This window comes from Elephas maximus, chromosome 4 (genome assembly GCF_024166365.1).
Source record: "Elephas maximus indicus isolate mEleMax1 chromosome 4, mEleMax1 primary haplotype, whole genome shotgun sequence".
Taxonomy (NCBI): domain Eukaryota; kingdom Metazoa; phylum Chordata; class Mammalia; order Proboscidea; family Elephantidae; genus Elephas; species Elephas maximus.
The window spans coordinates 125,094,036-125,115,932 of NC_064822.1; the positions used below are offsets into that span (position 1 = coordinate 125,094,036).

Genomic DNA, 21,897 nt, shown 5'->3' on the forward strand with positions numbered 1-21,897 from the left:
AGAGTAGAACTGTGCTCCATAAAGGTTTCAATGGCTGACCTTTCAGAAGTAGGTTGCCAGGTCTTTCTTCTGAGGTGCCTTAGAGTGGACTTGAATTGCTAGCGTTTTGGATAACAGTTGAGCACTTAACTATTTGTACCATGCAGGGGCCCCTCCTTAATGATTAGAAAAAAAAAAAAAAAAGCCAGTTGCCGTTGAGTTGATTCATACTTATGGCAACCCTGTGTGTTGCAGAGTGGAAGTGCTCTGAAGGGTTTTCTTGGTTGTGACCTTTTGGAACCAGATTGCCAGGCTTTTCTTCCAAGGTACTGCTGGGAGGGTTCAAACCACCAACCTGTCAGTTAGTCGTCAAGCGCTTAACCATTTGCGCCACCCAAGGACTCCTCCTTAGCGGGGAACTCACATTACTTTGTATCCCCATAACAGCAAGCACAGTGCTAAGAATACACAGAATCACAGAACACTAGAACTTAAGGCAATGATTTTCAGACTTGACTGTGCATAAGAAGCATCTCAAGAGTATTTTAAAATGCAGATATTTGGCCCATGGGTGGTTCTGATGCAGAGGACTTTTAGATAACACTTAGAGAAACAACACTAGTTTAAAAGAAGCTTAAAGATCAGATTCTGTCACTTAACAGAGAAGAAACTAGGACTTGGAGAGTGTGAGCAACTTGTCACTTTCTTAGCTTATCTAGTGTCAGACCTAGAACTGAGACCCAAGTGCCTGACTCCAGGCTTGTGCCTTTTTCCCACAACAGACTGCTTCCACTGTATTCAAAACATGTCCTTTTAAAAACTAAAATCCTCTTCTGAAGAATAAGGCAGCATCTTATTTAAAGTTTAAAAATTGTCAGAAGGCAGGGGTCACAATAGAGGGTCCCAGACAGAGCCAGAAAAAAATGTAGAACAAAATTCTAACTCCCAAAAAAGACCAGACTTACTGGCCTGACAGAGACTGGAGAAACCTGAGAGTATGGCTCTTGGACACCCTTTTAGCTCAGTAATGAAGTCACTCCGGATGTTCACCCTTCAGCCAAAGATTAGACATGTCCATAAAACAAAACAAGACTAAAGGGACACACCAGCCCAAGGGCAAGGACTAGAAGGCAGAGGGTACAGGAAAGCTGGTAAAAGGGAACCTAAGGTCGAGAAGGGAGAGTGCTGGCATGTCGTGGGGTAGTTAACCAATGTCATAAAATAATATGTGTACTGTTTAATGAGAAGCTAGGTTGTTCTGTAAACCTTCATCTAAAGTTCAATTAAAAAAATTGTCAGAAGGGATGAGTGATATCAGAAGCTTTGGTTTTGTTGGATACCATCTTTGTCCTCTAGGAACTTCCACTCTTAAGCATTAGGAGAAAAGAAACGTCTTCTTACCCTGCTTTAAGAGAATCCTAGAGGGAGAAATGTTGGCTGTGGGTTCATTGATTAGATTCCATCTTAGTAGCTTTTCTCCTGTAGAGGAAAATATCTGGGTGAAGATGAACTGAACCTAATTTTATACAATTTTTGTTTTCATGTTTCTTGTAAAACATGTCAATAATGAAAACGGAAATCTAGTTCCTTTTCAGCAGTGCCTAAAAATAAGTGTCTTTTTAAAGTGTGTGTTGCTAGTTTAGATAGTAAATAGACTTGTTGGTTTTCCTTGACAACCCAGAGTATTAGGGAGAGAAACGATGAATGTCATTTCAAGCCACTGTCTTCTCTGTATTCACTCTTTTTAACAAAATTAATTCAATGGCTGTGATCCAACTATGGCGGGCCATGAATCTGTCAGCAAACCTGAAATGGCTCCAGATGAAAAACATGTACTGAATGTAAGGTCTTTATATTGGAGCTGAAGAGATGAAAGGATTCTCCCCTTTTGGTCTTCTCTCTTTCTTTCAATTCTAAAATAATCTGCCCCCCACCTTGTAAATAGCATCACTCCTTTCTTATTAGCAAAGATCCTTTTTTTTTTTCTTAATCCATAGTGTTAGGCACCGGGTTTTTTTTTTTTTTTTTTATAGTGTTAGAAAAAAAGATTGGAGGGATGCTGAGGAAATAGTGTGTCTGGATTTCAGAAAGACATTTGACAAAGTCTCTCATAAATTCCTTGAGGATGATACAGAGAGAGGTTAGTTAGATGCTGTTATGGATTGAATTGTATCCCCCCAAAATGTGTGTCAACTTGGCTGGGCCATGATTCCCAGTATTGTGTGCTTGCCCTCCATTTTGTGATCTGATATAATTTTCCTATGTGTTGTAAATTCTAATCTCTCTGATGTTAATGAGATAGGATTAGAGGCAGTTATGTTAATGAAGCAGGATGAAGTCTACAGGATTAGGTTGTATCCTGAGTTAAGCTCTTTTGAGATATGAAAGAGGCAATCCAGTAGAAAGGAGAGGGACCTTATGACTACCAAGTAAGAAGGGCCAGGAATGGAACGTGTCCTTTGGACTTGAGGTCCCTGTACGATAAGCTCCTAACCAGGGGAAGATTGATGACAAGGACCTTCTCCCAGAGCTGACAGGGAGAGAAAGCCTTCCCCTGGAGCTGGCACCCTGAATTCAGACTTCTAGCCTCCTAAACTGTGAGGGAATAAATTTCTGTTTACTAAAGCCATCCATTTGTGGTATTTCTGTTATAGCAGCCCTAGACAGATGCTATCAATTAGAGGGTTTTGTTGTTGTTGGTTGCCATGGAGCCAGTGCTGACTCATGGCAACCTCCATGTGTACAGAGTAGAACTGCTCCATGGGGTTTTCAAAGCTGTGACCTTTTAGAAGCAGATTGCCAGGCTTGTCTTCTGAGGCACCTCTGGGTGGGTTTGAACTGTCAACCTTTCAGTTAATGGTCAGGTGCTTACCTGTTTGCTTCAGGTGCTTGAAAAGCCTAACCCAAAGTGTTTGTTAATGATTTGCTGTTACTCTCTCAGGCGCCAAGAGGCAGGGTGCCCTTAGACCCACAGCGTTCATTTTTTACTGTCAGTGATGGGGTGGAAATTACCAGGAAGTAGATGCTTGCTCAGTAGAAGGATGGTGTTTGATTAATTAGTACTGTCAAAAATTGAAAATGTCTGCTCTGCAAAATAGTGTGTGCCTATAACTGGAAGTGTTTAAGCAGCGCTTTTATGATCATCTGTTGGAGATGTTCTAGAAAGGACTCTGGCTAGGGACGGAAGTTGAACTAAATTATGTTTAAATTCTTTTCTAACCCTCAGATTCTATTGTTGTTGTGTGCCGGCAAGTCAATTCCGACTCATAGTGACCCTAAAGGACAGAGCAGAACTGCCCCATAGGGTTTCCAAGGCTGTAATCTTTACAGAAGCAGACTGCCATATCTTTCTCCCACAGAGTAGCTGGTGGGTTTGAACTGCTGACCTTTCGGTTAGCAGCCAAGTGCTTAACCACTGTGCCACCAGGGCTCATTAAGATTCTATTACTCTACTGTATTTTGGCTCTAAGATGACTAGTAAAATTTCATACTTGGAATTTGTTGTAAATCACTGATTTACAAAGTTAGAAGCCTAGACCTTATCTCATCCTGAGCTTATCAGCTGCATGTTAGGACTGTGGTGGTGTGCCAGGGATAAACATACCTCCAGACATGACTTCAGACCTGTGAGACCTTCGAATAAGTGAGAGGATATATATGAAGAAGGACTATAAACAAGTCATACTTTGATTTCTTCAAAAGTAAACAACAGAGAAAGGAAGACCTGAAATAGAAAACAAATGCTCAACAGAGCCAATTTTTTGTTGTTGTTGGTTGTGGTCAAGTGTCTTTAGCTAAGCAGCTCCTAAAGAAGTTTTTTAACCAGAAAGATGCAGACCATCTGGACTGGGACAGAGTGAGGTGAAGTACTTCCCATTCTTCCTTATAAATACATCCCAAGGCTGGACAGGGGAATTTTATGGTACCTTTCTACAAAACCAGTAAAAATAAAACACTGGTAAATCTCCAGGTCATCAGCCTCCAGTTGTTTTCAATGAGACATCTGACTTGTAAGGAATTCTTAAATTCTTAGCATCAATAATCTCTTTTTTTAAAGTTGAATACAGATAGTATGGGTTTCTTAGAAGTTTGAACCAAGTTTCTAAAATGTTAAGGGAAAAAATCCCATGAGCTCGAGGAGGGAGACCTGATGCTTGGCCCAACTGTTGGATCATCTTTGGTCTGTGGTGACACACTTAAGCCTATGTTGCCCCCCAATGAGATCCAAGCCAGTGGTGTCTCTAGGGTTGGTGTTACCCAGTGTGGTAACTCATGGTGTTATCTGCCACCCCCCACGGACCTCCTTCTGTACCAGACCATATAGAATTCCTTAAAAAAAAAAAAAAAATTGCCATTGAGTCGATTCCGACTCATAGCAACCCTATAGGACGGAGTAGAACAGCCCTATAGGGTTTCCAAGGAGTGCCTGGTGGATTCGAACTGCTGACCTTTTGATTAGCTGCTGAGCTCTTAACCACTGTGCCATCAGGGCTCCATACAGAATTCTTAGTAATTTTTTTTATACTAATGTTACTCATAAATTGTAATTCCCATGTATCACTCCTTTTCCTTTAATTGCTACTTTATTCTCAAAAAAGTTATTGATACAGGTTCACAAGTACTAATTACCACAATATTGCAGCTAAAATACCAGAAAATTTAACAAAATCAAAACAAAAAAAAACCTGTTGCTATTGAGTCGATTCTAACTCATAGCAACCCCACAGGACAGAGCAGAACTGCCCCATAGGGTTTCCAAGGGGCAGCTGGTGGATTTGAACTGCCACCCTTTTTGTTAGCAGCTGTGTCTCTTAACCACTGTGCCATCAGGGCTCCTTGACAAAATCAGTGACTATAAAAACACTGGTAACAACCAAAACAACAGTGTGTGTAGCATGTGCAGATGAAACCACGTGTTTGGAAGCGTCATTGTAATTGGGTAATAATGACAGCTCTGACCGGAACACATAAGAAGTTTCAAAAAAATAAATTAGCCTTGTAGGTATATCGATACATGTATCTGGTCTTAGGAAAAATGTTTTTGTTGTTATAACTAACTGCAGGAATATTTTTATAGACTGTCATTTTGGTGTCGTCCCCCTCTGACAGTGTCACTTAGTGGGGTTTATACCCTCTGCATGTCCCTAGTGATACCACTGACCCAAGCAGAGACCCCATGCACTGGACCTAAACTTGGGGTGCTGAGAGGATTTCACATCTCTCCATCTCCCTAGAAAGGGTGTGTAAGACATCATCATAAGAGCTCTGTACTGGCAGGGAGGGAACTTCTTGAGGAATGAACTGCTGGGTACCTTTGTGGGATCAAAGAATATGAGAGTTCAGTCTAACAACATTATTAATAAAATTATGGGAAGTATTTCAGGCATATAGAATATATTAAGAATAATGTAACAAAGCCTACATATTCACCACCAAACTTAAGAAATAAAACATTTACAACACAAGTGGATACTCTCATGCACCTTTCCCTGATCTTACCCTTTCCTCCTCTCAGAGGTAACTAAGATCCTGAGTTTCACACTTTCAATTTTTCAGATAAGGAAGAGAATGCTTTCACACTCTAGGCTGGTGGGGACCGCAAGACACCTCCTTTTTTCCAGAGGGACAGGTCACTGTTAGTAAATATGCATTGCTTCTCAGCCTATAGGGTACAATCAGGTTTATGTTATATGTGATAAGACAGCTTAGAGATGACTTTTGTGGTCACTGTGGAGCCCTGGTGGTACAGTGGTTAAGAGCTTGGCTGTTAACCAAAAGGTCAGCCATTAGAATCCACCAGATGCTCCTTGGAAACCCTGTGGGGCAGTTCTACACTGTCCTATAGGGTCACTGTGGGTTGGCATTGACTTGATGGCAACGGGTTTGTTTTTTTTGTTTGTTATTAGCCATTGAAAACCCTATGGAGCACAATTCTACTCAGACATACATGGGGTCACTATGAATCAGGGTCACCTTGATGGCAACTGGTATAAGCCATATGGCTGTGCAGGATCAGCGATGGAGAATTGAAGGGACTGACTTTTCACCAGCACTTACTTGTTTGGCATTTTGGGCAAGTACAGCAAGCGTAAGCTGGTGCCATTGAAGTTGGGGGGGCCAGATGTGGAGGCTGTTTAGAATCCAGGTTGCAGTGAACTGTCATAGTAGTGCCACTGAGCTATAAAGTGAAACAGCAGCAAAATGAAACTGCTTTCAGAGCCACCTTTGCCTACCCAGGCAAATATGTGACATTTCCAAAGCCTTCAGAAAAATAGTCCTGCTGAAATGAAAAATACCACTTTTAAATATTTTCCTAGAAAAGTATCATCAAGCTATTTGAATGACTTCCTGGGGGAAATGAAAGTATGATTTATATACATTTTCTGGTGTGTAAGAACCTGAAAGATTGAAGAACTGTTTTTGGAGCAATTAGTTTTAATAAAAATAAGAGCACAAACAAGATTACTTTCCTCCAGCTGATAGAAGGATGCATACTTTTCAAATTCTGTCAGGAGCACTGGTCCCTTGTCCCATTTTCATTTATAAATTTATTAACAGCCTATGCTTTATCACCTTTTTTTTTTCTTTAAAAATAACAGCTAACAATTTTCACCTAGGACTCACAGTCATTTGAAAAGGTGTTATCTTCGGAGAAAGCTTGCAGTCGATCACAAGATCTTCCACTAGACTTAATTTTATTCAGAAGCCTGGCATTAATGTCTACAAAAATCATCAAACCAAGTTTTGAAAAGTGAGCACTATATATGCAGAAACTGCTGGGCCCTTTGGTATAGAGTGATAGGGAACTGGGGATTTCTGAATTAACCCATCCACCAAATGAGCAGGAGGAAGTACCTATTTGTCCACGCATGTCCACCAGCTGGATGGTCTAGTAGTGCGGTTGACTTGAGATCTCACTGTGGCGTTCACCGAGATTCTTTGTCTTTCTCCACAGTGAATATTGAAGTGGGGTCTCTCCCACCCACTATGTAAGGAGCAGTATCTGCCTCTTCGCCCTCAAATTCATAAAATTTCACTGTCGTCATGGCATTGATGAGAGTTGTTTAAAGCCAACCTTTCAGATCTAGCATTTTTGCTTTTGTTTTACAGACTGTTTATTCTATGGATCCTTTCCCTTTCCCACAGTTGGCAGAGTTAAGGGAAAAATACACCTACAACATTACACCATTCCCAGCCACAGCCACAGTAAAAGCCACCTCAGTTTCTGGGTAAGGTTTTTTTTTTTTTTTTCCTTGTTGTTTTCATGATGGAAGATTTAATACCTTAATTTGTTGTTGTAAACAGATATTCCTTAAACCCCAGAAATATGTTCAAAGTAATTTGGCATTTAACAATCTGAATACCTCTTTCCTAAAGAATTTGACTTCAAATTCAAGACAGAGTATCAGTGCAATTATGATTTTTTTAAGGTATACGTTCCAAAGAAGTTGAGTACAATTAAGAACATAAACTGGAGGGTATATTTACCAATGCTTCAACAAAACAGTAACAACTTATTTTAAAATATCAGATATTAAAAATCTCAAAAGTAAGATAGTGTGGAACTGGTGCATAAATAGATGATCTAATTTAAAATAATACAAAGACCAGAAATTGACCAAAATAAATACAGGATTTTAACATATGAAAAATTGGCATATCAAATCAATGGTGAAAAGTTATACTATTGAGTAAATGGGTCATGAGCCCTTACCTGGAAAGAAATACAGTTCATGTCATATCTCACACCATACATCTGGATAAATTCCATATGGAGGAAAAAATTCAATTAGAAAGAATGAAATAATAAAATTAGCAGAAGGAAATTTAGAATTCCTTTAGTTCTTTGGAATTGGGAAAACCTTAATACTGATTAAAAAAAAAAACAAAATATTAATTTTCAGTACATTAAAAAATTTTCTGCAGGACCCAAAATAAAATTGAACAAAACAAAAAATTGCTTAAGCAGATTAAAAAATATTCGTAACTCACAGCACAAAATAGGGACTTGCATTCTCATATATAAAGTTCTTAGAAGTCAGTAAGAAAATGACCATCCAATTGAAAAGTGGTCAGAGGATGGCAATAGATAGTTCACATAAAAGGCAAGATCACTCATAATAAGAGAAATTCAACTTAAAATTAGATTGAGGTATTGTCTTTTACCTATCAGATTGGCAAAAATTCAAAAGGTTGATAGCACACTGTTGATAAGGCTGTGGGGAAGCAGCCACTCTTACACATTGCTGTTGAAAGATTAATTACTTAAGGATTTGTGGTGGGCAATTTGGCATTATTTGCCAAAATTGCTAATGATTATATACCCTTTGACCCAGCAATTCTCCCACAGATATACTTGCACACATGCAAAACACAGTATGTATGAAGTAATTTATTATAATAGTGTAAGATTGGAAACAAGCATGCACCATTAGGGGCTTGGTCCCATGACATGGACTACATATGTATAACAGTACAGCTTAAGCTTTATGTATGAAATGGAAAGATTTCTTAGGTGAATAAAAACAAGGTGCAGAAGAGTGTGTACAGTGTGCTAATATCTATGTAAAAAGACAAGAAAAATAAGACTATATAGTCATATCTAGTTATATATATATAAAAAACTAAAGAATACTAAGAAACTAGTAACAATGATCACCTGTGGGAATTAAGTGAAGTGAGAACTGTGTATTCAGAAATGTGTACTGTATATGTATATATACACACACATATGTATTTATGTATGTAAAATATATATGTATATATATATATGGTGAGACTATGTCTCACTTACTTTGGACATGTTATCAGGAGGGATCAGTCCCTGCAGAAGGACATCATGCTTGGTAAAGTAGAGGACCATCGAAAAAGGGGAAGACCCTCAGCGAAATGGATTGACACAGTGGCTGCAAGAATGGGCTCAAGCATAACAATGATTGTGAGGATGGCGCAGGACTGGGCAGTGTTTCGTTCTGTTGTACATAGAGTTGCTGTGAGTCAGAACTTACTCAATGGCACCTAGCAACAACATATATGTGTGTGTGTGTGTGTGTGTATGTATATATATGGCTTTTAAACCATGTAACTATATACTTACTTTTTTAAATAGCACTATTTTCTTTGAATATTTGTTTCTTTTTCTATATTTTTCAAGGCGACACAGTAAGGTCAGAGACAGTGATGAAGAGAATGACCCGGATGATGAAGATGCTATTGCTAATGCAGTGGGATGCCTTGGACCTTTCAGTGGGCTCCTGGTGCCTGAGCTGCAGAAGTACCAAAAGCAAATTAAAGGTAGATAGAGGTGACTCTCCCTTTGGTTTTCATAATATGTTTGTTCACTGTAACCATGGTATCATTGTCCTGTACTATAGATATCTCAGTAACCACTCAGTGGTTATAGTGGTTACCACAGTTAAAGGTCTGTTACTTTATCATTCAGTAGGATATTTTTGTATTTTGTGTTATATACATAATACATATTTATTTTTTAACTTTGTTAATGGTGACTTTTAACCTCTTCACGCCCCTCACCCCATTCATCTGATTCAACTTTATATGCTCAGTTCCTTAGCACAGAGCCTGGCATATAGTAGTTGCTTAATAAATTCTATTTCAATTGAATTCTTTCTAGATCAGGATCTCTTCCGTTACAGGAATATACCCTCTAAATCTAAAACATTGTGGTAGGTTGTTATCCAGGTTCTACTTGAATTTCTTGACTGACAAGAAAATCTTTATCTCAGAAGGCATTCTGCTAGATTCCTCTGTTTACTCCATGGTTTTTAGTTAAAACAAGATAGCCTCCACCTACTGGTTCTACAAATAGTTCTTCTCCTTGGAACAACACAGGACAAGTCTATTCTCTCTCCTGCCTAATGTTCCTTCAGATCTTTGAGGATAGCCTCCATATCCCCCAATGCTTTCTCCATGGCCAAATTCAGAATTTCTTTTAGCATTTTCATCAGTTATGGCTTCCAGACATTTTAAGATTCTATTAATTCACTTCTAAATGTACCATAGTTTAGTAGTATCCCTCTTAAAATGTGCTCTGAATTGAATTCATATTGTAGATTTGTTTTCTCCTGTACAGACAATTATATGTACATTACCTGTGAAATGAACTCCTTTGAAGCAGTTCATGGTTCTCATATTATGTCCTTTCCTGCTTTGGATGGCAGCTCTTCCTTTAGGATATTTAGTCCTCCTCTTCTAGTTTGAAGATCGTTCTCTTTGCTGGAAGGGGACAGAAACAAAATAGATGGCATGCATCTCTGCATTCTCTCTCGCTCTTTTTTTTTTTGTTGTACTTTAGATGAAAGTTTACAGAACAAACTAGTTTCTCGTTAAAGTTAGTATGCATATTGTTTTATGACATTGCTTAACAACCCCACGACATGTCAACACTCTCCCTTCTCAAACTTGGGCTCCCTATTACCAGCTTTCCTCTCCCCTCCTGCCCTCTAATCCTTGCCCCAGGGCTTGTGTGCCCCTTTAGTCTCATTTTGTTTTATGGGCGTGTCCAATCTTTGGCTGAAGGGTGAACCTCAGGAGTGACTTCATTATTGAGCTGAAAGGGTGTCTGGGGCCCATACTCTCAGGGTTTCTGCAGTCTTTGTCTGGCCAGCAAGTCTGGTCTTTCTTTTTGAATTAGAATTTTGTTCTACATTTTTCTCCAGCTCTGTCTGAGACCCTCTATTGTGATCCCTGTCAGAGCAGTCAGTGGTGGTAGCCAGGCACTATCTGGTTGTACTGAACTCAGTCTGGTGGAGGCCCTGGTAGATGTGGTCCATTAGTCGTTTGGACTAATCTTTCCCTTGTGTCTTTAATTTTCTTCATTCTACCTTGCTCCTGAAGGGGTGAGACCAGTGGGGTATCCTAGATGGCCGCTCACAGGCTTTTAAGACCCCAGATGCTACTCACCAAAGTAGAATGTAGAACATTTTCTTTATGAACTATGTTATGCCATTGAGCTAGATGTTGCCCAAGACCAGGGTCCCCAGAGACCTCAGCCCAGTAATTTGGCCCTTCAGGGGGTTTGGATGTGTCTATGGAGCTTCCATGACCTTGCCTTGTACAGGTTGTGCTGGCTTCCCCAGTATTGTGTACTGTCTTACCCTTCACCAAAGTTACCACTTATCTATTGTCTATTTAGTGTTTTTCCAACGCCCACCCCACCCCTCCCTTGTAACCATCAAAGATTGTTTCTTTTTGTGCATAAACCTTTTTGGTCCATTGGTGGTCTCATACAATATTTGTCCTTAAGCGATTGACTTATTTCACTCAGCATAATGCCCTCCAGGTTCATGCATGTTATGAGATGTTTCACAGGTTCATCGTTGTTCTTTATCATTCTCTGCATTTTCTTTGCCATCTACTAACTTGATTCTCTTTATGAAGCCACAGTTCTGTTTCTTTTTTTTCTTGCTTAGAAAGCGTTTTTTCTTTTTGAGTGGTTTTGCATTAGCTTGCTTAGAGTTTTAATCTGCCTGGTGGCACACTGTTTTGTGTGTATGTCCTTGGTTTGTGCTCTCCTCTCATCTTTTTAAATGGCTTTTAAAAATCTGAACCCAACAAGAGAATTCTTTCTGATGTCCTATTAATTTCTGTAATGTACTCACCCTTGCTCTGCCTCTCTCTGTCTCTCTCATTCTCGTTGCCTGAATTTCAATTTTTGCTTTCTAGGCATTTTTTTTTTTTTTTGTAGGCATGGGATCAATATGTATCTTAACGCTAATGTTTTTTAAATTTTGTTTATATATATTTTTTAATGTGTAAAAATTATTTATTTGTTTATTTTCTCAAATGTTTTAGAAAATTTGCACTTCTATAGCCTGGTCTGTGTTCCATTTCCTTTTCCTCCTCCCCCATGATTTTTTGTTTGTTTTTGTGTGTGTGTGCAATTACGCGCTCCAGAATGACATGATATTTCCTTTTAAGGTATCTCATCGTTAGTCTTTATTGTTGGTTTTAATTAAGTTGAGATTAGCACTTCCCTTTTATTTTTCTTCTCCTTAGAGAAGTGATTTCAGTAGAAAGGAAGTGAATATATCAGACGTCCAGCTATTATCTGAATAAGACTTTTAGCAGATGTGAGGATAGTAGAAATCCCCCCATTCATTTCTCTTTAGCTGGTCTCCAGGCCAGTTTTACATATTGTACTAGAAAAACCACATTCCTATCCTCCTTTGGTCTGTGCGGTCCACTGTACCCTCACCAGTATTTGTTGCTCTTTCTTGGAGGTAATCACAATTTTATTCAAGAGACAAGTCTGCTAATTATAGGGGTCACAGGAGCAGACACCTCCCCCAGCTTGTCTACTGCTGTGCTCTTTGTGTTAGGATAGCACAAATAGCAGATGATCAGGAAATGTTTGCTAAATGGATAAATACATTCATCTCTAGTGATACAGTGATCTGAAGTCTTCAGAGTGTATTATTTTTAACTCAAGTAAAATGCATCCAAAGGCTGACTAACCTTTACAAACTATAAACCCCTTATAAATCCTCATGCACTTATGTGGAAATCTGTTGTTTTTATTCATGCTGAAGACTGCACAGTGATTTCAGACATCTGGAGTCACATTTTTCTAAGGGGATTTTAGAAAATGGCAGTGATTTTTATCTGGCAACAGATGATCATGTGTCCATATAATGAACAAAGAAAATCAAACAGTGAACCCACACTGCCCATTTCAGACCTACAATCAGGCTAATAAGAAAATACAGAAATAAAACCAAGTGCCAGAATAATTCACTTCTTCTGTACATTTTTTCGTGGTTTAGAATTTGCTGGAGGTTAAGGTACCACACTGGGTTGTAGTGTAATCAATCCCCATGTAATCCCTCCCTCTCTGTTGACCATCTCCTTGTGTCTCTTCCCTTGAGTACAGAGCCGAGTGAGGAGCAGAGTCTGAGATCTAATAACATTGCAGAGCTGAGTCCTGGAGCAATCAATTCCTGTCGAAGTGAATACCACGCAGCTTTTAACAGTATGATGATGGAACGCATGACCACCGATATCAACGCACTGAAGAGGCAGTACTCTCGGATTAAAAAGAAGCAACAGCAGCAGGTTCATCAGGTGTATATCAGGGCAGGTAATATGATTCTTTGTTTGCATCAATTCCAAGTCTATCATTTCCACAATCTCAGCTTGTGAAAGGAAGAACCAATAGTTCCCAGAACAGCCTCAGAATTACTGACCGTAGTTCAATAGCCACAAACACAGCTGGCACGAGATAATAGCATTATTTAGAATCTCGTTTTTATTTTATCTTATCAGGCTCTAAAGAAGAAAAAGACCATGGGTTCTTTTTAGGTCCCAAGGACCAGGCAACTGATGGTATTAAACACATCTTTACTATGTGGGCTTGTGGAGGGGTTTACTCGTGATTTGAATGTTGCAAAGCTCTGCAATCCTTGGACTTGAGAATTTTGGAGCTATCGTCTCATAAATTTGATGCATCTGAAAATAGACTTTAGCCACCCAGAAAAACCCTAGGTGCTAGTAAATTAAGCTATTCACTAATTATTTAGGTAGCAGTATAACAGATGTGGAGCCCTGGTGGCGCAAAGAGTTACATGCTCGGTCGCTTAACTGAAAAGTCGGCAGTTGGAACTTACCCAGTGGATCTGTTTGAGAAAGACCTGGCAACCTGCTTCTGTAAAAATTATAGCCAAGAAAACCCTATGGGGCAGTTCTACTCTATCACATGGAGTTGCTATGAGTCAAAATCAACTCGATGGCACCTACCAACAACATAACAGATGCTATGATCAGAGAAAAAGGAAAAAAAAAACCTCAAAAGTCTGTGCTCACTGAGGGGTTAGCAGTGTCTTGGGAGTCTGTTGAGGAACACAGCTGTAGTACAGTTGGGGATTCCTTGGGTGGTATAAACAGTTAATGTTCTTGGCTGCTGACCAAAAGTTTGGAGGCTCAAGTCTACCCAGAGGTGCCTCAGAATAAAGGCCTGGTGGTCCACATCTGAAAAAAAATCAGCCATTGAGAAGCTAATGGAATGTGGTCCACCCTGACACCCATGGGGTTGCCCTGAGTTGTAGTTGACAGCAGCTGGTAGTACAGTTAGAAATGCTCTTTTCCAAGGACTGTCAAGCTGCTGCTGCTTTTTTTTTTTTAATTCCAAAAATCAAAGTGAACAATCTGGTTTGTTGTTTAATGTATACTGATTTGGGAGTTGGTTTGTCTTGTTCTAAGTGAATATCCTAATGAAAAAATGATGCCTGTTCAAAATTAACCCAGGTGTAAATTTGGCATGTTTTTAAGAGGTAAATGAGCATGTGACTGACCTTGCACAAAAACTGAATTTGCCTTCCACTTATTGAGGGGGAACAGACAGAACTTCTTGAAGATTCCTATTTTCTCCTGAGTCATCAAGAAAAGCAATCACCAAAGAAACTTAACAACAATTACAGCACTTTAACTTTCAAAACATTTTCACACATATCTTCTCATTTTGTCCTTAAAATAAGTCTGTGAGGAAGTCAAGGACTGATACTCTCTTTAAAAGGAGTTTTAAAAGATGAAGAAATGGCTATGCAAGAAGGTTTAGCGGTTGTCCAGGGGGTGTGACTGTAGCGAGTGATCCGGCCAGAGCTGGGACCCAGAAGTTTCGATTCTCTGTGTAATTCTTTTCTAGCTGCACGGTACAAATCTTTGGGTGGGATGGTGAACCTTTGTCACTGGGGACTAAATCGGCCTGCTGGTTGTACTCTAGTCGAGGGGTCTGTGAACTATGACCCACGGGCCAAATCCTGCCAACTGCCTGTTTTTTTTTTTTTTTTTAATATTTTATTGAGTTTTTGGTGAAAGTTTACATGCAAATTGGGTTCCCATTTAACAGTTTCTGCACAAACTGTTCAGCGACATTGGTTATGTTTTCTACATCACACCAGCTTTCTCATTATTTCCATTCTGGTTGTTCCGTTTCCATTATTCTTGCTTCCCTGTCCCCCTTTGTTCCCCTGATCTTCTCATCTTTGCTTTAGGGTAAATGTTGACCATTTGGTCTCAGACAGATGATTATGACTGCCTGTTTTTATAAACGTAAGTTTCGTTGGAACACAGACATGCCCATTTGCTTATATATTGTCTATGGTTGCTTTTGTACTACAACAGCTAAAAGATTTATAAGCTGCTCCTTTACAGCAAAAGTCTGATGACCCCTGCTCTGGATCCTGGTTTACATGGTTCTCTTTAAGGTAGAGACTGTTGCTCCAAGGCACAGCTCTAGAGCATTGAGTCTCACTTTTTAGTATGCATCTGAATCACTTGGGGCTCTGCTGAAGTGCTGAATCTGTTTTAGTAGGTTTGGGTGGGGCTGAGATTCTCCACTTCCAACAAGCTCCTAGGTGATGCTGTGTGGGGACCACACTTTGAGTAGCAAGGTTTTAGAGGGGATAGTATAGGATAGGATTAGCAGCAGGCGGAGAGGTTGGCCTTGAAACAAAAAGCAAAGGACTTCCATTTTGAGGTGTTAAGAATGATGGTTGAGGTACCAGTTTCCTAGTTTAGTGAGGGCAAGAAGTTGAGGCCTTTCATACCTGATAGCGTCAGTTTTCATGGAGTAATTGGAGGGAAAGTCATTTGCTGGGAGTAAGCTGAGGGTTGAATGAGAGCTTGAAGAAAAATAATGAAGATTTGGATAGGTCATTGAAGGGGATAGAAGAGGGAAAGAAAAAGATTGTTTAGCAGTATTGAGAACCCAGCAAAATAGAAAATGATGAACTTGAAGGGCTATCAATCTTTATGGCTTTGTGATTCTTTTCCTTAATATCTAGCATCTAAGGTTTCTGTAAAGAGAATGTGGATCATAGATCCAGGCTGGGTTTTTCCAGGCATGTGTGACAAAGGGATAGGGATCCCTAGACTGTGTGGTTATTGGTGAGACAGCAGTTGAGGTGATCAGCCACGCTCCTAGGCAGGGTCGGGATGTAAGTGAGCCAAAAATGGAGGTGAGGTTATGAGAAGACTGGGGTGTCAAGGGCCCAGAAATCTCTATGGTGCAGTACCAGATCTAGTTAGACCGAGAGCATAAGAGCTAAGAGAGTCAAAGAGAGCAATATTAGAGTTAAATATTTTTCACATCATGTGGATCTGGGTGATAAGATTTAGGATGTAAACATAGGTGTGGAATGGAGTTGAAGGTCATGGAACTAGAGAGGTTGAGGAACTATGAAGCTAGGTAATGAATGGGATGGGTCAGTCACAGAGGCAGTAAACACACTGAAGGAGGTGGTAGGACATGGAGTGAAGAGAAGACAGGTGACATGTCTTCAGTGAAGACTAGGGTGTGACCAAGGGTAGATGACAGCAGTGGAGAAGTGTGGAAGGAAGTTCAGCCAGGTGACATGGACATCAGGGAAGAAGGGTGTTTACACAAAGATGGAGGGGTCTTCTCCCTGCTTCTTCTGCCTGCTGCTGTCATCCCTGGGGTTGTATGTGTTCAGTGCTGGGGCCTGGTCGTAGTCAGAGGAGAGAGACAATAATACTATCAACAGCACTCTCCAGGAGAACACCGCTTTTGGTGCTTGCTGTTTTTTGGTTTGTCTGAAGTCCATCTAGGACACTGAGTGGTTTTTCATACTTAGACCAGGCATTGGATAATAGCTGTGATTATGCTGCATTTTTACTCTCTTCTTATTGCTTCTCTCACTCTGCTGTCTCTCACTCCATAATGTGCAGTGTTTTCTCACAGAAGCTGATGGCAGATCATCCGTATGCTCAGAGTATTTGTCTTATTATTTTAGAAGAGCTTGAAAGATTTTCTAGATAAAAGATCTCTGAAGTTGCAGCTCAGAGACAAAAATCCCTGTAAAAGAACGTTAGGAAGTCTGGGCTGTAATTAATAATGAGGGGTCAGAGTCTTCTCTTTGAAGAGGAAGGAATCGGTACTCTGGCCATATTGTGGAATTCAGGTTTTGCTGCCTTCAGTCACATGACTCTGCCAACGCCTGGGAAGACATGGGAGGGGTCCAGGGAAACGTCCCTGTAACTTCTATTCTGTAATGGATATGTCTCTCTGTTGTGTTTCACATAACCTTTCAACATTTCTTTCAGACAAAGGGCCAGTGACCAACCTCCTCCCATCTCAGGTAAACAACTCTCCAGTTATAAACCACCTTCTTTTAGGAAAGAAGATGAAGATGACTAACAGAGCTGCCAAGAATGCTGTCATCCACGTCCCTGGTCACACAGGAGGCAAACTTTCTCCTGTCTCCTATGAAGACCTTAAGACAAAGCTCAACTCCCCATGGCGAACTCACATCCGAGTCCACAAAAAGACCATGACGAAGACCAGGAGCCAGTTGGGTTGTGGGGACACCATCGGGCTGATAGAAGAGCAGAATGAGGGCTGCAAACCTAGCAGCCTGGAGGCAGCAGAGGCATTTTCCTCCAGGGAGACAGCAGCGACAGCTCAGAGAGAAGACAGCAGCTCAGAGGGCAGCACTGGGAGGACAATTGAAGGGCAGTCCCCAGAGCCCATGTTTGGGGATGCTGACACCAGTGTATCTGAAGTTCAGGTGAAGTTAGAAGCCTTGGAACTGAACCAAAGGGATGCTGCTGTTGAAACTGAGCCCAAGGTGTACCCGCCTGGCCGGCGGTACTTCCCAGAGCCGCTTGACGCACCTGGAGAAAACAAAGCCACCAGCAAACCTCCCCAGGGCAGCAACCCGAAAACTCCCATCTTCAGTCCCTTTCCCAGTGTCAAGCCACTCCGGAAGTCGGCCACCGCCAGGAATTTGGGATTATATGGTCCCACGGAAAGAACACCAACGGTACACTTCCCTCAGATGAGCAGGAGCTTCAGCAAACCTGGCGGTGGAAATGGTGGTAGTAAGAAACGATGATGTCTTCCAGGAACTTTGTCTTTGATACACCTTTTTATGGTGGTGTAAGGGCTCCAGCTGCACGGATCCAAACAAGTCTGAATTGTCCTATGAAATCAAATAGACAGGTTCAGAGCTGAGCGACTGTCCATAAAATGGCAATGGAAAGTTTTATAATGGGAGCTGGAATAGAGGTGTTTTCCCACGGGGCAGTTACTGACATCCACTTGAGAACCGAGGAAGTGGATTTTAACAGCAAAATAAATATTGTGATTTTAAAGTGTAAAGTGTTTCCATTTTTCATTGTGAGCTGTTTAGAGAAGACTATGTATCTAGACTGTTAAACCCTCTTCTTCCTGTTCTGTGGGCCTTCAGGATCCCTGTGACAGCGCCCCCCTCCCCAAACCATTCCAATTCTCTGAGTGTTTTTAATACTCAAGCCTGCACACACTAGCTTGGGAGAACAGAAACTGTCAAAAGAAAGTAAGTTATTAGTTGCAAAAAACGTGCAGATTTCCCTCTTTCTGCTCTACTGAGGGCATGTTGGTGACTGTGAGTTTTCTTTCAACCAGTCTTAAATTGTTTTTTAATCTTATGATAAAATGCAGGAGGAGGATCTAGATAGCTTTCTTTAACTTTCTATTTCTACCTGGGAAATGAAGAAAACCTTTAATCTGTTGAGATTTAGGTTGATAACCAACTTGAAGATCTTATACAGCGAACAGACGTGGATATGCATTAAGCAATTGCTCGGAAGAGCCTGCTAGTTCCAGTAAGCTGCTCCCAAGGTTCCTTTTCTCCTCTCCAGGCGAACTTTGGTCCCCAGTACTGTGGATGACTTGATGGGCTCCACTGGAGCTCCTGCTTCTCCTCCGCCACGCAGCTCTCTAACCTATGTGCTCTCCACAGCAGACACGGCAAGGCCTCTACTCTCTTAAGAGCCTGCAGCTCAAATGCCAGAACACAAGCACCCCTGACTGTTACTTGAATTTTGTGCTTTTTTTGGAGTACCTTGTTGAGTTCTTTGTTACTTGAACACTGCCTTTCTCCAGAAAAGGCCCCGGTACTTTCTAGCTCTCTCTCACCCACTCCTCTCCGGTTCCAGTGGGTCAGAGGCAGCCCATTCTCTCCACTATGCAGATGGGAACTCTGAGAACACAGAGATGAAGTAACACTTCAGCTACTCAAGGTAAATACCCCTGTATTTCATGTGACTTAGCCACATGTTCTTCAATACAATAGTCCAGCTTAATGCTCTTTGTACAAAGATGCGTTGGCTACATAGGTCATAAAAAACCAAGACTGGAAAGCCGTTCCCTACATTCCCTCCTGACTCAAAGGACTTTTCTCTGAATGGTACAGAGCCGTGGCATGGCGTGTCACAAAATCAGCCCTGACCTTTTTATCCTGAAAATGTAGTTCAATTTTTTAGTGCTCCATGCAGCTGCTATTTGGTTGAACAAAAGCCTCACTCCCCAGCCCCCCTCTTCCCACCATCGTCAAAAGAGTAGACTCAGCATCTTTATCCTCATCTCTGGAAGACCTTGGAGATGCTTGCAGGAATATTGTTGATGCAGTCAATGTTAATTTGACCTAACTGGATTGCTAATTCTGAAACTGAAGCTATAGTTTTACAGAGGGCATTTATTATGAGAAGTACTAATTTTTATAATAAAATGGAGAATGTGATTATGTGGGCTTTTTGCACACAAAACACAAGAATGGCCTACACAATGAGAAAAGCAAATTTTATCCCCTTCGTGGTATTTTTACCCCCAAGTGAACTGAAGGTGGAAAATATGACTAATAAGTGATTGTAGTTTTGATCATGGATTCTGTTACATCTGAAGTTAGCCTGCAGCTTAGCTTCTTAAAAAGCAATCGTGCCCACAGTGCGAGTCTTAGAAAGGGCGTGGGTGGAGAGTTGGGCTTACTTTGCCTACCACCCCCAGGGGAAGAGACTGACTGCTTTTTCCAAAGTGAAACCAATGACACGTTTTTCTTCCATCTGCTAAACTTTACAGATAGGAATGATTCCACCTCATATTATTCTCTCCTCCTCCATCCCAAGTGAGTCAGAATAGTCATGCTTCCCTTGAGTTAAGTCTGATTGAATAGAGAATTGCTCTTTCTCTCTCGAGTCAGCTCACTAGCACCCTAATGCCCTGGGTTCCAGGAGGTGGGTGATGAGGTGGAGGCGGCATACTATGAGTAAACTTTAGGATTGGGCCATTGCTGTGTACCAACTGTCTTGATGTTAATAGTCCATACTGTGCCCCATAAAGAATCTCCTTTCACCCATTTCCTGGTGTTGGTCTTTCTGGGAGGGGGATGGATTAGACGGTATAAAGTTTTGGATAAGGATTTGTTGAATGAATAAGTAACTGGAAGGATAATAGTCCTTTGAGGTAAAATGACCTTTAAATGGCCGTTAAAGCACTCTTCTGTACCAATAACATGCATGCATTGTACCAAGTAATCACAATGTGAATTGGTCAATTTATGAGCCTTGCCTACTTTAGAAAATAAAGAAATCTGCAGTAGCCTCTACCACACAGCATGTACAAAGACCAGTAATGACTTGTGATCTTCCCTATGTACTGGACACTGTATGCAAGCACTGGCAGTACTTAACAAGTAGTGGTTTATTTTTAGACAGTCTGTACCCTCTCAACCCTTATGCTGGGAGTCGACTCATTCCGATGCCTCTGCACCTCAGTTCTCTTACAAATGCCTACAGGTGATCTAAACCTAGTTTGTAATGTTGATCTATGGGCTGTAACTGTTTCAAACATTGTATTCCTTATTTTTTGTCTCTCTTGTTGTTCTGAAAAGTTGTATTGATTATGAAGATATATGCAAAAAAGATTCTCACTGTTGTATCTGGGTGCCATTTTCTGAGCACAAGCTTAGAACGCTCTTGTTACATTCCCCTCCCTCTTCTATTCTGTCTTTAGCACCCACCCCTTGGTCATGGTGAACCAGGGACGCAGCTCAATAAACCCATCTTACCCAATCTAGTCACTGGATTGCAGAGTGACCTGTGACCGGGCATAGCTGGTTCATAAATGCCATTAAGCAGAGAGTTTACCTAAATGTGTATGTGTGTGTGTATGTGTGTGTAAGTATAAAATTAACCTTTACATTTGTCATTTTCGTTTGTTTTGTTTTAATAAAATAGGACAATAAGAATGCAATTTAGCTTTCTGGTCTTACGGATTCTAGTTGAATAGAGATGTGATCAAGTACACAGCTGCTCCCATCTCCCCTCATAAAACCTCTCTTTACTCTGTTTCCAAGCCAATTTCTTTGCTGCCTACAGCAGACATTTGAGGCAGCATTTAAAATATATTATTTTTCCTAATTAGAAAAGTAACAGATGCTTAATTAAGAAAATTTGGAGAACATGAAGGAGCACAAAGGAACCATCAGTATTCTGGTCTAAATCTTTCCCGTATTTTCAAGTGTGTTTGTGTGTGTGTGTGTGTGTGTGTGTGTGTGTATACACATAAAGATACATTAAACATACTAGTTGAAGCTATTTTTACCAGTTAGTGCTGTTCTACAGCATCATTTTCAATGACTAGTCTTCCATCAAGGAGCCCTGGTGGCACAATGGTTAAAGTGCTTGGCTGCTAACCAAAAGGTCGGTGGTTCAAAACCACCAGTGGCTCCTCAGGAGAAAGATGTGGCTGTCTCTTCCCATAGAGATTTACAGCTTTGGGAACCCTATGGGGTTGCTATGAGTCGGAATCAACTTGATGGCAGTGGGTTTTTTTTTTTTTTTGTTTAGTCTTCCATGATGGGTTCATGCCAGAATTCACATACCCCAGTCCCTTGTCGGACAGTTAGGTTGTTTCTGATTGTATATAGTACTGGCGAGAGCATCCTACTACGTACATCTTTGTGCACAATCTTAAATATTTTCTTAGGGTATGTTCACAGAGGTAGAATTGCTGGGTCAGAAAGTAAGTACATTTTTCAGGCCTTTATACATATTGCCAGTTGCCATCCATAAAGGTTGGACTTACTGTACAAGCAATGAATGAGGATGCCTGTTTTTCTAACT

At 40.7% G+C, this 21,897-nt stretch overlaps 1 protein-coding gene across 4 annotated transcripts in view; it reads left to right on the top strand.

The window, feature by feature from the left end:
• The window catches only part of TBC1D30 (TBC1 domain family member 30), a 143,802-nt gene extending 122,545 nt beyond the window's left edge, over positions 1 to 21,257 (top strand). For 2 of the 4 annotated variants that reach the window (XM_049883776.1, XM_049883774.1), the window contains 5 exons: positions 7,090 to 7,208; positions 9,134 to 9,273; positions 12,872 to 13,078; positions 13,264 to 13,323; positions 17,059 to 21,257. In XM_049883776.1, coding sequence (XP_049739733.1) covers positions 7,090 to 7,208; positions 9,134 to 9,273; positions 12,872 to 13,078; positions 13,264 to 13,323; positions 17,059 to 17,849 — 1,317 coding nt within the window. In that variant the 3' untranslated portion in view covers positions 17,850 to 21,257. The remainder of the gene's footprint in view (positions 1 to 7,089; positions 7,209 to 9,133; positions 9,274 to 12,871; positions 13,079 to 13,263; positions 13,324 to 17,058) is intronic. The other 2 variants (XM_049883775.1, XM_049883778.1) reach the window with 2 other exon arrangements.
• Positions 21,258 to 21,897: the final 640 nt, after the last annotated feature.